General features: G+C 36.1%; 1 protein-coding gene across 2 annotated transcripts in view; it reads right to left on the reverse strand.

The window, feature by feature from the left end:
- LOC117410730 (1-phosphatidylinositol 4,5-bisphosphate phosphodiesterase beta-1) overlaps positions 1 to 15,074 on the reverse strand; it is a 269,638-nt gene that overhangs the window by 90,909 nt on the left and 163,655 nt on the right. For both annotated transcript variants that reach the window (XR_004545728.2, XM_034017498.3), the window contains exon 9: positions 14,136 to 14,302. Coding sequence is in view for 1 of the 2 variants with exons in the window: in XM_034017498.3 (XP_033873389.1) it covers positions 14,136 to 14,302 (167 nt within the window). In the remaining variant the exon portion in view is untranslated. The remainder of the gene's footprint in view (positions 1 to 14,135; positions 14,303 to 15,074) is intronic.

The following is a 15,074-nucleotide window of genomic DNA, read 5'->3' on the forward strand; positions in this document are numbered from 1 at the left end:
GGATAACAATTAAGTTGAATTTTATTAAACAAATCATTTGTATACACTGTAGCTTTGGAAACTAACACAAGGCTCTGAAATCAATGTTAATTGTTCTAAAGCTGTCATCGTCTTTTTACACAATTGATCATGTGAAACTTTTAGACAGATGACTGTCTACTTCTTATTGTGTATGTTTCTCATTATATAAGTCTGATTTCCATTGGGGATAACCAGTTAGTGTTGGATAATTTATTAATGGGCATTCCTTAAGGATTTGTTTTCATGCCTGCCTATTTTTTGAAGTCGCCCTGGATAAGGGCGTCTGCTAAGAAATAAATAATAATAATAATAATAATAATAATAATAATAATAGAAGCTCCTGGAAGATTTTTAGGGAGGTCGATTGATTTGTAATTGATTCAGATGCAAAAAAAATTAAAAAAAATTGACTCCTTTTCAGAGCATAATAATTTCAATTTAACCCCCTTAAAGTTGAAGTGGGCTCCAAATTCATTTACACTCAATTGTGATTAAATAATGCTGATGGAATCTCTTTCCCAAATGTGTGTATTTTATAACAGGTCGTTGACATTGTGAATCTGAAATGATTAAAAAAATATATTTGGGATCACACAATCCTCTTTGAAGCTATCCCTGCCATTTTTGGAAATTTGAAATAATGAGCTGCTGAGGCCAATAAAAAGATCTTTCAGAATATTGAAGCTTGGCCATTGAAACCCAGCATTGCTCCTACTTCTAGACAATCCAGACACATAATACAGCGAGTTGGCTTATTTAACATTTTAATTATTATTATTTAGTCATATTTTTCATAAAGCTACATTTATAAGAGTTGCATGTTATGCTACTCCTGGTCTAAAAAGCACTATCGTCAGTAACTAGTGTACCTTTTATTTATTTAAAAATTGTTTATTCAGTAAAGCCATATGAGCTACATTTAGCTCCTTTACAACGGCGTCCTGATGAGAACAGCACCAGGTTACAATTTTCAAGAGAAAAAATAAATAAATATATAAACACACATGACAGTACAATACATAGTATACATTAAAATTATGCAGTACATACACAAGGCTTTGTCAAGTACTGAAACATCAGTTTTTTTTTAAATTACACTGTGAGGTCTGTGATCTAAGTACAGCAGGTAAACGGTTCCAGTCAGAGACAGCAGGAAAAGCAAAAGATTTTCTACCCGCAACAATTTTTACAGTAGGTGTAATATTTTGCGTCACAGACATTGCATTAGCTATACTAACACGTGAACTCCTTAAACAAACTGTTTAAGTAAACAGGTAATGTTATATGCCCCTTTAAAAAGAATCTGGTTCCAATGATAGTTCCTTCTATTAGCAGGTGATAACAAATTTAGTCTAGAGTACAAGGTACAATGATGTTCTAGGAGAGTGCACTGAAGAACAAATCTACAGATCCTATTATACATTGTATCGATCTTCTTCAGTGACTCCTTAGCATTCCTATAGATCACATCACTGTAGTCTAGAATAGGGAATAAAAGGTATTGAGCTAATTTAAACCATGCTGTAACATTTAAACAATGTCGCTGATCATACAATACTCCAAGCTTCCTACCAATTTTACTACAGACATCTTTAATGTGTTTTTCAGATTTAAGGGATGTGTCAATATAAACCCCTAGATATTTAAAAGTGTCAACTCTCTCCAATGGTGTAGTATTACAAGTAACAATAGAAAAATTTGAACTAGTATTTTGTATAATTTTCTCCGAACCAAATCGCATGATATTTGTCTGTTTTTTCATTTAAGATCAGACCATTTTCATCAAACAATTTTTGAAGTTCCAGAAAATCACTCTGTAGTATCTTAGTTAAGTCATGGATATTATCAGAACTATAATAAATCACAGTAGCATCTGCATACATATGTACAGAGCTTTTCTTTTCAATGTTAGGTATTCATAATAGAAAATAAAATAGGTCCAAGAATGGACCCTTGTGGGACACCTAGGGATATAGGCATAAAGTCAGATTTCTTTTTTCCAAAGACAAGAGCTTGAGAGTTCGGATTTAAACCACAACAATGTAGTACCTGTAACTCCAAGATTACTTAACTTATTAAGAAGTATTGTAAGGTCAACTAAGTCAAAAGCTTTAGAGAAGTCAATAAAAATGGCACCAGTGAGTTTCTTTTCCCCTGTAGCCTGATATGTATCATTTGTTAGTAATGCAGTTGTGGTCGAGTGAGCTTTTTGGAAACCAGATTGATCATCAGTAAATTAATTACTTGTTGTTAGATAATTAGTCAATTGAGTTTGCACAATTTTTTCAATAGTCTTTGATAATATTGGTAGGACAGATATAGGACTATAGTTACCAGGGGCCATGACATCCCCACTTTTAAAGATGGCAGATACTATAGCTTGTTTTAACTAGTTTAATTAAGTTTTAACTGTTTTAATTAAGTAAGCAGACTTTTCAAGGGGTAAGGAGCAGCTTTAAGGAGTCTAGTTTCAATCCCATTCGCATCTGCTTTTTTGGAAACATCAATTTGCATTAAGAGTTAATATATTTCACCCATTTACCGGTTTAAATTTAAAGCAAGATTCAGAATTGCGGCCAGTAAGAGTTTCATAATCAAGAGTTTTTAATTTACTTGTGTATTTACTTAGATTTGTAAAGTAGTGGTTAAAAGCATTAGAGATTTGCACTGGGTCACTAACCATTTTTTCTTGCAGGTTTAAGTGCGAGGTAAAAACCCTTTCCCCTCTGTTAAATAATGTATTAATACCCTGCCAGAAGGTATGTGGGTTTTTTAAATGTGTGTCTATGTAATTTAAGAAATATTCACCTTTTGCTTTTTTTATTAAGGCTGTACTTTTATTTCTCAGTTGTCTGTATAATATTTTATCAGAATGATCTGCTAACCTAGATCTCTGCCATGCCTGATCTCTCGTACGAAACAGCTCTATTAGGTCTGGGGTTACCCAAGGTAAGTGATGTGATTTAACTCGCATTTTCTTAAACGGGGCATGTTTATCGCACACCATTATGAATTCTGAATTTGAACCGTCTTAGCCTTCCACATGCAATAGACTGGACAATGGTCGCTAAACTCATCTGCTAGTACCCCACATTGGGTCACTGCCTGAGTTTTAGAGACCATAATCCAGTCTATAATAGAGTGATTACCTGACTGCGTATTTATCCTAGTAGGTTGATTAATAATTTGATAGAAGTGCCAATCATCCTGCAAGCTTTTTGCTTTTTCAGAACTCCTATCTTGCCAGTTTAGATTTACGTCGCCCATTAAAATCAATTCCTTGCCTAATTCTCTCCTAAAAACTTACTCACATTTTCAAAAGTAGATGGATCAGAGGAGGGGGCCCTGTATAGATAGCCAACAGTCAATTCCTTATTTCCATCTAATTTAAGTTTAGCGAATACAGCTTCTAGAGGGTCAAGGTTTGCGTTGGCTTTATAAACAGAGGATTTAAACTTACATATGGTAGAGTAAACTATGTGCTATCCTACATATTGCACTCTGATTTCTAAATCATATTCTAATAAATCAGTCGCAATACACTGAGAAGATGCACACTAAGCTTTAAATCTTGACATTCTTACAGTAAAGGCAACAGTTAGAAAGGCCAAGAGAGAGATAGAAATCAATATTGCAAAGGGGACTAAAACCAATTCCAAAATGTTTTTCCAATATTATAACAGCAAGAGAACATTCAAAGAGGAGGTTAAATGTCTAAGAGACACAACTGGCAAAATCATAGATGAAAAAAAAATAGCAAATATATTAAATGATTACTTTTCACAGGTTTTTACAAAGGAGGACTCGGACAACATACCCCACATGTCGACCTGTTCCTATCCAATTTTAAATAACTTTAGCATAACAGAGGCAGAAGTGTTAAAGGGACTAGGAGCTCTTAAAATAAACAAATCCCCTGGGCCGGATGAGATCCTCCCAATAGTACTCAAAGAAATGAAAGAAGTTATTTACAAACCGCTAACCAAGATCATGCAACAGTCTCTTGACACAGGGGTTGTACCGATAGACTGGAAAATAGCAAACATAATACCGATCCACAAAAAGGGAGACAAAACCGAACCAGGTAACTACAGACCAATAAGCCTGACTTCTATTATATGGAAACTTATGGAAACTATAATAAGATCTAAAATGGAAAATTACCTGTATGGTAACAATATCCTGGGAGACAGTCAGCATGGTTTTAGGAAAGGGAGATCGTGTCTAACTAACCTGCTTGACTTTTTTGAGGATGCAATGGATGACAATGGATAATTGCAAAGCATACAACATGGTTTATTTAGATTTCCAGAAAGCTTTTGACAAAGTCCCACATAAAAGATTAATTCTCAAACTGAACGCAGTAGGGATTCAAGGAAATGCATGCACATGGATTAGGGAGTGGTTAACATGTAGAAAACAGAAAGTACTGATTAGAGGAGAAACCTCAAAATGGAGCGAGGTAACCAGTGGTGTACCACAGGGATCAGAATTAGGTAATCTGCTATTGCTAATCTACATTAATGATTTAGATTCTGGTATAGTAAGGAAACTTGTTAAATTTGCAGATGACACAAAAATAGGAGGAGTGGCAAACACTGTTGCAGCAGCAAAGGTCGTTCAAAATAATCTAGACAGCATTCAGAACTGGGCAGACACATGGCAAATTACATTTAATAGAGAAAGGTGTAAAGTATTGCATGCAGGCAATAAAAATGTGCATTATAAATATCATATGGGAGATACTGAAATTGAAGAAGGGAACTATGAAAAAGACCTAGGAGTTTATGTTGACTCAGAAATGTCTTCATCTAGACAATGTGGGGAAGCTATAAAAAAGGCCAACAAGACGCTCGGATATATTGTGAGAAGTGCTGAATTTAAATCAAGGGAAGTAATGTTAAAACTTTACAATGCATTAGTAAGACCTCACCTAGAATACTGTGTTCAGTTCTGGTCACCTCGTTACAAAAAGGATATTGCTACTCTAGAAAGAGTGCAAAGAAGAGCAACCAGAATTATCCCGGATTTAAAAGGCATGTCGTATGCAGACAGGCTAAAATAATTGAATCTATTCAGTCTTGAACAAAGAAGACTACGCGGCGATCTGATTCAAACATTCAAAATCATAAAAGGTATAGACAATGTCGACCCAGGGGACTTTTTTGACCTGAAAAAAGAAACAAGGACCAGGGGTCACAAATGGAGATTAGATAAAGGGGCATTCAGAACAGAAAATAGGAGGCACTTTTTTACACAGAGAATTGTGAGGGTCTGGAACCAACTCCTCAGTAATGTTGTTGAAGCTGACACCCTAGGATCCTTCAAGAAGCTGCGTGATGAGATTCTGGGATCAATAAGCTACTAACAACCAAACGAGCAAGATGGGCTGAATGGCCTTGTCTCATTTGTAAACTTTCTTATGTTCTTATGTAAAGAAAGACAGTAAATGACTAGACCTCTTGTCATAGGTACCGAAAAGGTTAAAATAAAAGATGCATATATATATATATATATATATATATATATATATATATATATATAATGGTATTTATACTGACTTGAATTGGTTGTTTATTAATGTTATTAAATATACTGCTTATATTAAATTATTGGTTTACATCTAAGAGTTTGCTACTAAGCTTTATACTGTATAAAAAAAATAAAAAATAAAAAAAACATGATGAAGACACAAGCCAAAATATTTGTATACTTGATGTAGTTTCTTCCATAGAGTGTTTAGACTATTTGCCTATTACTCACCAGGGGATCCAAGGCCCTGACTTAGATGGAGTATATGTTCTTGACATCATTATTTCATACCATGAATCTTCTTTACAATACTCATGCTGGGATAACTACATGACTTCAACAGGAATGTGATGGGAAAACAATAACATGACATCTAATAAATGTAACTTTATGGCGAATATGCTCTTTCAATTAGAACCTATTAAATCAAAGAAAATAACCGCCACGGTATTGTAATTGTATCACACAGCAGCAGTTACTCAATTGCAACAAACCTCTGGAGTAAGTCTGCAAACTGTGGGTCAGCTGCTCCTGTTTGCTCCGTCTTTACAAATTAACATTGCTAATATACACAACTCAGCTGTTTACAGGCAGTGCTTTGGTGAAAACGACTAGACCATTACACTCTAAATATGTCTTGCGCTTTCTGGGACAAGTCAGACAGAAGGCATTCCTCTAGTGACGGACGTGTAATTATGCTCCTTCATTTTGATTAATACACTCCTGTCCTCTGAAGAATTTGAAACCTTATGTTCAAAATCTGTACTTTATTCCTTAGAGTTAAGCATGCGTCTTTCAGACAAAGCAATGTAACTCAGTATGGTAAGCTTGCAGTTCTTGAAAAGGAATTACCCCTTTCGTCTAAACTAACTTAAATAATTAAATACAGCAGTGCCATATATGATACCATTATTTAATTAATTTCAGATACAATGACCAATGTTACTTCTACTGCAGTAAAACAATGCAACTGTAAGACTGAGGCAACTAAGGGCCTTTTACAGACGCTTGAGCTGAGCTACAGTATAGTATTCAAAGATGCTAAAATAAACACTAAGATTGTTATTCAGTGTGATGGGTATATCGTAGGTGCTGATGTATGAAAGGCAGGAACAGTTAGAGTAGGTGTGAGCATTTCAGAATATGGCTACATCTGCAAATTAAAAAGACAGTTTACTAGCTTAAGAAAAGACAATCTTTTGTAGTGGGAGATTTGATGTTTAAGTAGGTGGTGGGTGTATTTCATTTCAGAATTCCCCATGCTTTTGTTCACTGACACATTGCTATGCACTTAAAAAAAATCTGTCATTATCCCACGCTTGGGGATTTAGTGGAGGTGGCCTACATCCATACTTCCGTACACACTTATGTCACTATACAGTTTTACATATCTAGATAAATGTTTGAAATGAGATAAGCTAAGGGCATTAGCACAAAGGAAGCTGTCTGTCAGTCCTACCTTTTTACAAATATCTGCTTATCCAGCTGTAATGAAATTTGCTAAGGACATTCTGTAGCACAGGTCATTTATTTATTTTGACATCATATTTGTACTGATTATATACAGTTATTAATCTAACAGTACATTTTGACATTTTATTGTATTAGCTTTTTTCATTAGCTTTTTGAAGCATTTATTATATAGTTTAAACAATGTACTTTATATTTTGTAGGTTTAATCTATGTTGGCTTAATTGGCAGAACATGTAATAATTTATTAACTAGTTATTGTAGGCTGGGCAGTAACACAAAATTTTGTTTATAAACTAAAGGTTGGGATGATGGCTCCTACACATTTCGTCATCTCAATGTAACCTATCAAAATCATATAAATACCCATGTAACTCACCCCTCTCTTGTGCGTGATTCATTAGCATTTTATCATGGAAGTAATCGACTACTTTTTGAGTGGTGGTGTGTTCACTCCGTCACCCGAGCGGTGGTGTCCTTCTCTGGCTTCTTCTTGCCCTCAGCTCCCAACCCCATCGTTCTCAACACTTCTCTCTCTGTGGCTGCAGTTTTGTTTTCAGATCAGTATTCACCCCGGTGCCTCGGCTCTGCACAGGCCTGTACTTCTTGGCCGGCTCGTCAGGCATCTACTTCTACTCCAGTTCACCTCGCCTCTTGTCTCGCTGAGTGTAGGTCAGCATCTCCTGACATTGGGAGCTGATCTGTTCCAGTTTCTCCATGAGGGGAATATTTCATTAGGCTCATCGGCTCGCAATAAAGAGTTGTTTTTTCTGTCTCTCTGCAGTCCAGGCAAAAGCATCCAAGTTCAAGTTGCTCCAGTAACGACATTACCTCAAATTGGCGTACACAGGTAACTAGATGTCGTACAGCCTCCCCAGCTGTTCGTCGTCGTGGTCGCAACCATCTTGGAGTACGCAATCCCCCGTTCTGAATCCTCCAGCCGTAAAACGACACGCGAGTCATTTAAATAATGTCGCCACTGCGAATACTACTGCTCCTACATATTACAAAATTAATCACCTATTTTTAGTTTAGGGGATATTTATTTCATTAATGTAGTGAGCAGCTTCAGAGTTTAAATACAAATTGATTAAATAGCTTGCTGGACTTATTGACACCTTGACATCTATCTCCTAGTTGCCAATGCGTAAAGCACTTTCATATAAACACAATTACATTTATTTATTGCGCAGTTTTTACAGTATATATTTTGCATCACTATAAAGAAAGCATTTCATGTGTAATGTAATTCAGGGGTTAATTTATAAACACATTTGATGTGTGCGCAGAAAATAACACCTGCGCGTGCCTGTCCTCAAACAATGACTTCCAGTAGTGCCAATATTCCAACTGCCTTGTCTAATTTAGCATCTTTATTACTAATCTTACAACAAGCCAGAGTACATACATTCGTTAATCCTGCAGGCGTCCAGCAGGCCCCTGTAGATCACCCTCCCTCCCAGCCCCTGTGGACCCCAGTAGGACAAAGTCGTCGGCCCTTGCAATAATGCAATAATGCCTCTTCCATTAAAGTGGTCATATCGGGCATTCGATTTTCACAAATTAATCCTACTGTACATAAAGCCCTGCTCTTGGCAAGTATTCACACCTCAGCCACCTTTGCCCATCACAACAGACATAATTGTTTGCAGCATACACACCCTTCGGTCCGGTTACCACTCTTGAAGCTTTGATGGGGGGGGATTTTCAAAAACCAGTGTTATAGGTATCGGACTCGCTGTATAGTAACAACAGCTTTAGTAGCAACTGATTTTCAAACAAAATGTGCTAATAAAATCAATCCATTAATGCTTTGAAATTGAGTTGATGAGGTTGTTAATGAACGCACTTCTCGTTAAAAACCTTAATTGTCACAGGTCATGTCCATCACTTCCTGTCTCAACGACTAGAAAAGGGGAACTCATTAATCAAAATGCATGTCAAGAAAAATGAATGGAAGCATAATTCGCTGTTATGGAAACACTAGCGTACAGGGAGACGGCTCTCCCACCAGCGAGCAGCAGCCAAATAGAAACAAAAAATAATAGGAATATCATTTGTAAACTTCATTTAAAACTGTGCATTTTGTCATCCAGAATGTACATTTATTCTGAACACTTCACACTTAACACTTAACAATCGAACGCCACGGATTAAACATGTGTAAAGACACTTTGGCTGATCCACCCTATATTACATATATCTATGGCATGCAAGTAAAAACTAATAGTGGCTCCTGATCACAGGTGGAATCACCTTAACACTGAGTTACCAGAAATAACATACAATATTTGAATAATTTCAATAAGATCCAGACATAAAAAAACACCTCTTTAAGGCAAGGAACTTAAGGAAATGACACAAATCATGTGAAAGTAGCTCCTTATTTTAGTAATCAGAACTACACACACTGCTTGCTATTAGGAAAGCTGTACTGTGTGTCTGCAATTCTAGTGCAGATTCTTAATGTGGTTTGCCTGCAAAATTCACTGCACAGCAAAGCAAGTCTGGTTATTGTGTTAGTTACAACTAGCTGATATACTGTATTGCCCTGTTTTGAAGCTTGTGCACAGTAATACAATCATTTTACCAGTATAAAACAGGCTGGAAACTACTCTAAGCAATAATCTCCCAGCAGTTCATTTTGGCTTTATACTTGGCTTTATACTGTAACAAATGTTTTATTCCTCTCAGAACATGTTTCTTTGTATTTGCGTCAAAATGTCTTGGCTACAGTATTCTGGCTACGTTAAGCGAGCAGGTTACACTACGCACAAGCAATACAGTTTAACTGGAAGGTGCTTTTTAGCTTTAATAATGGGATTTTCTGAAGGCTGAAAAGCTTTGAAGAGTCAGGGGTACTAAGAAAGCAGAGAAGAAGTGGAAGCTAGTATAATGACCTGCCAGTTTGATAATGGCTGACTAGCACTCCGTAAAGTGTGTGCTATAATGATATTTAAAATTAAATCTAACTCCAACTATTCAAATGTCATATCCTATTTATACTTTCAACACTATTTAAAAAATAAATAAATAAATAAAAAAGCAGTACGTGGTACTGTGAGAAACAAGTGAGATATTTCAACGGTATTCTTTCCCTGAAAAATAAGTTCAATAGTCTGAAAGTTTCTAGTCTTTAATACCATTTGACTGCTCTCAATCTTTTAAAATGTCACAGCAGGGTCCTCATCCGTTCTTTGTACTTGTACAGTATGTGGTGGTGCAAACCTGTTGCCAAGGAAATGACCCTGTAGAGTCATCAAAGCACTGTGATGGCTTAGCTCTTCAGAAAGCATAAGTATACAACAGACCTGGGACAAATATATTTATATTTGAGATTTCATTGATAAATATTTCAAGATTTTGTTCGCACTCAAATATTGATATAAAACTAAATAGATAACTTAATGTGTTGTGTTTCACATCATTATAATACATTTATAAATATATTTGAAACATATATCACAATATATTAATCTTAAAAGATATTCACAACAACATTACTTGAAATATTGAATTATTTGGAATCATATCAAATACAATATTTAAATAAAATCAATATTTATTCCCAGGTCTGGTATATAATAATATCACATCTCTTCTCTTGGAATTTTCTTGATGATTGTGTAATGGTTTAAAGCCATCAAACTAAAATTCAGGCTCTGGGGGCTTATTAAATATTAACAAACATCCAGTAGTTCAAGTATATCCAGCTTAAATCTCCAGATTTGCCATTCAACCTCTTTAAAACATTCAATAGTATGCTATGTCTTACAAACAACCAGGTTTTAAAGTGTTGAATTCTAATTCAGTCAGGGAACTCGTGCGATAGATTCAATGTTTATTACTGATTAGATACGATAACACATTTATGCAAATTATACGTTCTTGGATAAAACATTTAACATATAATACATCGTTGGCCTCGCCTCTACTACTATGGGGATATCGACATTATTTCAGTACTAGTATAAGAAAAAAAAAATGCTATTTGTAAGATCTAGCCCAGATATTCATTAGATCAAGGATTCATATAAATTTCATTCTAATTTTCACATAATATCCAGATATTTAAAAGCAGCTCTCGCTAGTCTCCCACTTTATGAGTTGATACTAGATAAAAATAATAATAAAAAAAACATAAAATAAATGACGGAAAAGACACTGAAAGGCACTAAATCCAACAGTTATCCTCAAAGGATATGCAAATGAGCTGTATGAACATGTCTCAGAAGTCCCATCTGAATTAGCAGCATTACTTTGAACAATGAAATGCATTAGCTTTTGATGGTAAATTGGCAAATGTTAAGTAATGGCACAAAGGATCCACTCTGAGTAACAGTGGTATGCATAATACAACTTTCTTAAAGGTTGTTATCTTCCAAGGTTACATGCAATATATAATTAAAAACAGCATCCCTCATTTGAAATAAAAAATGTGTGCATTTGTGTGACAGGACCCTGTTACTGGTTCTTGCGCGGATGTGTGCAGCTGGGACACATAACAGGATATGCGTTGCCAGGCAACCAATGGAGCAGGAAGGCTGAGCTGAACGGGAGGTCTGGATTGGCTGGGGGGCTTGTCCGGGGAGGCTGCGCACAGCTCAAAAAGCATCTGAGCCACAGCTCGAGGCGACTGCACTGCCATTACTACACAGACGGGCGCTGAGCGAAAGCATGCTGTGTTTACATCGAGGAGGAGAGCGTCTGTTCTGCAGGATGACTGCTACGGAACCCTTAAATTGCAAAACAGTGTCTGTGAAGGTTCTGCCCAGCAAGGACTGTCGTAAAGACCAGGAGTCGATTGGGAGTGTCCGGGACTTCGGGAGCAACAGCAGTAGGTTAGTTTAGGGGATGTTGATCCCAACCAATATAGAGAGGATAACGTAGTGTAGTAGGTTCCTGAAGTGGGACGTTTCTTTTAATGAGGCTAGCGCTCACTTGGTCTTGGACAACAGAGGCTACTGTAAATACTGTAGCGATCCATGTAATTGTGTTTTTGTATTGTATTCCTACTGTTTCTACTGTGGTTGTATACTGTAATTCCCGCTGTATTGTGTTCCCTTCCCGCTCTGTATTTCCCGCCGCTTGCTTGTCTCTGTGTCTGTGTAATTGTAACCTGCGCGTGTGGTGCTGTCTGTGTCTCCCCAGTAATTGGCTGTTGCTTGTCTGTGCCCATTGGTCCTGGTGTGTGCCTGAGGACCAATGGGATGTGTGTAAGCTCTGGCACCTGATTTGCATAAGGGACACAAGGGGCGGGGCTACGTTATAAAAAGTGCTGCGCTGCCAATTATGTGTTGGTATTCTGAAAGCTGGTTGCTGTATTTAAATCCTGTATTGTTTTCTGTTTTGCTGACCGAGCTGTGGACTTGGGACAGGGTGCTTTGAGAGTGCTCAGTGGTGCTGTAACAGAGTGGTTGTCTCTGGTTTGGGTGTTCGTGAGAGTGTCCATCAGCGTGTGTCTGAATTATGGTGTATAATTTCACATCAGAAATTATTTTAAGAGGTAGCTATTAAAAATAGATTATTTACGGTTATGCCAGGTTAAGTTTGTTTTATAATTTTTCATTTTCTTGTTTTGATTTGATTCTTAAAACAAATGTACTGCTAATTCTGGTGAAGGAATTCCTCTGACACTGTTTCATCACAATTGAAGAGTAAAAAGCTTTAAAATAGTAATAAAATATTACAATTACTCCATAGCCCATATGCATAAAATGACCATCTCCTTAATCATGCCAGTAAAAGTGCTTAACGACAGTATTTCATTGGGTGATGTTTAAACGCCATTTACCGTCAAAAAACATCACTCATTGAGACGTTAGAATAACACACACTTAGAGAACAATTTTCTCATTAACATATTATTCGTCTGATTCTGTCTTATTGGTATAATGTCCTAGCATTTAGAAACATGTATTTAAGCCAGTAGTAATAATAAAAAAATTATATATATATATATATATATATATATATATATATATATATATATATATATATATATATATATATGTATATGTTTAATTATCCAATAATTATGTAATTTAAGTATTTTGTCATTTTTAACGCATACATTAAATTGCATTGCTAACTCTTCTGAACAGGATAGGCTACTTACTGGTTGGAAAACACAAATCCCGTTTGTAGCCTATTCATTGCTCTAAGAAAATGCCAGGCTCCTGTGTGATTGTGTGGACTGTACATCAGGAGAAGGGAGATATCTTGGAGCATGATCCAGAAGAGTGAGAAAATCCTGCAGTTTTATTTACAATCTGACATTCACCTTGCGAGAACTTCTGGCATTATATGAGCTCCCTTTTACAGTACCAACCGCATTAAGCCAATCGGCTATCTCCTGCAATTTTCTTTTCAGCCACAGAACCTTATATTTCCGAACAACTGATCTGTGTTGACAAGTCCATCTTATTTTAATAATGCGACTCACTGGGGAGTGAATGTAGGTTTTCTTAACTTCTCCCTCGCGTCCAGCACCTTTTAGTACACCTTTGAGTCTCTTGCTATACAGACACTGTTATGCCGTACATTCTGTATAGTATCATAACATGTTAATGAGGCACCATGATCTGTTTTGTGTACTAAGTAGGCTACGGTAATGCATTGTACAGTATGTGTAATGATGCAGCATGATTTCTTTTTTGTTGCCGGTAGTCTATAGGCCAGATTATTCACTTTTTTTTACTGTTCTGCTGTACAGCTACGGCCAAATGTTTTGCGTTTTAAAAGGCACATAAGGACCTTTTAATTTTATTGTGTTACATGTTCCCATGTCTTGCTACTGTTTACTGTTTACATAAGATGTGTGTATTGTTTAAATTTTTTTTTGTTGTTACATTTTGACTACTTTTTTAAACTTTTAAATTGCATTCCCTGCCTCAAGATGGCTTCCCATGTACCCGCATGGACCTCTCAGAACTACATTTCCCATCATCCTCCTGCTCACTGGTAAATCCATCTCAGTTACATATGTGAGCAAGAGGATGATGGGAAATAAATTAATAACTTGATTTTATGCTATTTTACAAGTTTTACCAAGTGAAGGGTTTATTTTTTCATCTTTTATTTATTTATTAAACAGACATGCAAATACTGACCTTTTTTTGTAAAGTTGATATTTGGTTCATATTTCTCTATGAGCTGATGAACTTGTTCCTGCTTGAGGGGTGGGTAGAGTATTTCATTCAGTCGCGGGTCCCGCTGCTTTGTGTTTATGAATTCTGTCATCTGATCAATTGAAAGGTAAGGCTTGCTCTTGGCTCCACTAGGGACATGAAATTAGTTATTATGAGTTTCACATTAAGACATCCTTTGATGAAAAAGCAGCTCTGTTGGAAGTACGGCTATACACAAGGGATTTATCATGATTAAGACACTTGAGAAACATGGGATTTTGGATTATTCATTAATTTATAGTCTTTAATACCAACAACATTTTTCAAAAACCTTGATTTACATGATGTGAAATGAAAAGTTAGTTCCATCTCTTTAGCACCACCTGTGTAGTTAGATTATGCTTTACATCTGTGCTAATGTTGTTATATATTTAGAGACATATTGAATTGCTACAGATGTGACCCCAATCCACGTATTAACAAAACCCTCAAGCCTTCACATTCAATTTCTGTAATCCTGCTGTGTCTTCTCTATAGTGTGCCCTTGCCTTGAGTCAATCTTGAATACCTAGAATACAGTGAGCTCTCAGACATTCATAGAGGGTGAAGGGTTTTGGTCACTATCATGATGTCAGATAATATCCAGGTCACATGCATTAATAAAATAGTTGGTGACTATGTAAGCGGTTTACATCAATATAATTTTTGTTACACACAACTTGAGAGCTTGTTGTAAATGCATGTTCTAAATAATGTAAAGGTTTCTTATAATGTCATAGTTAAAAATGGTGTAACACTGCATTGGTATTGTCTGTTGTTAACAATTGCATAGAAGGAACATATGCAAGCACATTTAGATGTTGCTTTGCGGTCAGTGTTATCAGATTGCACTGTATTCAGAAAGGATCTTTATTGGTTTTA

The sequence above is a fragment of the Acipenser ruthenus genome, chromosome 6 (genome assembly GCF_902713425.1).
Source record: "Acipenser ruthenus chromosome 6, fAciRut3.2 maternal haplotype, whole genome shotgun sequence".
In the NCBI taxonomy this organism is placed as follows: domain Eukaryota; kingdom Metazoa; phylum Chordata; class Actinopteri; order Acipenseriformes; family Acipenseridae; genus Acipenser; species Acipenser ruthenus.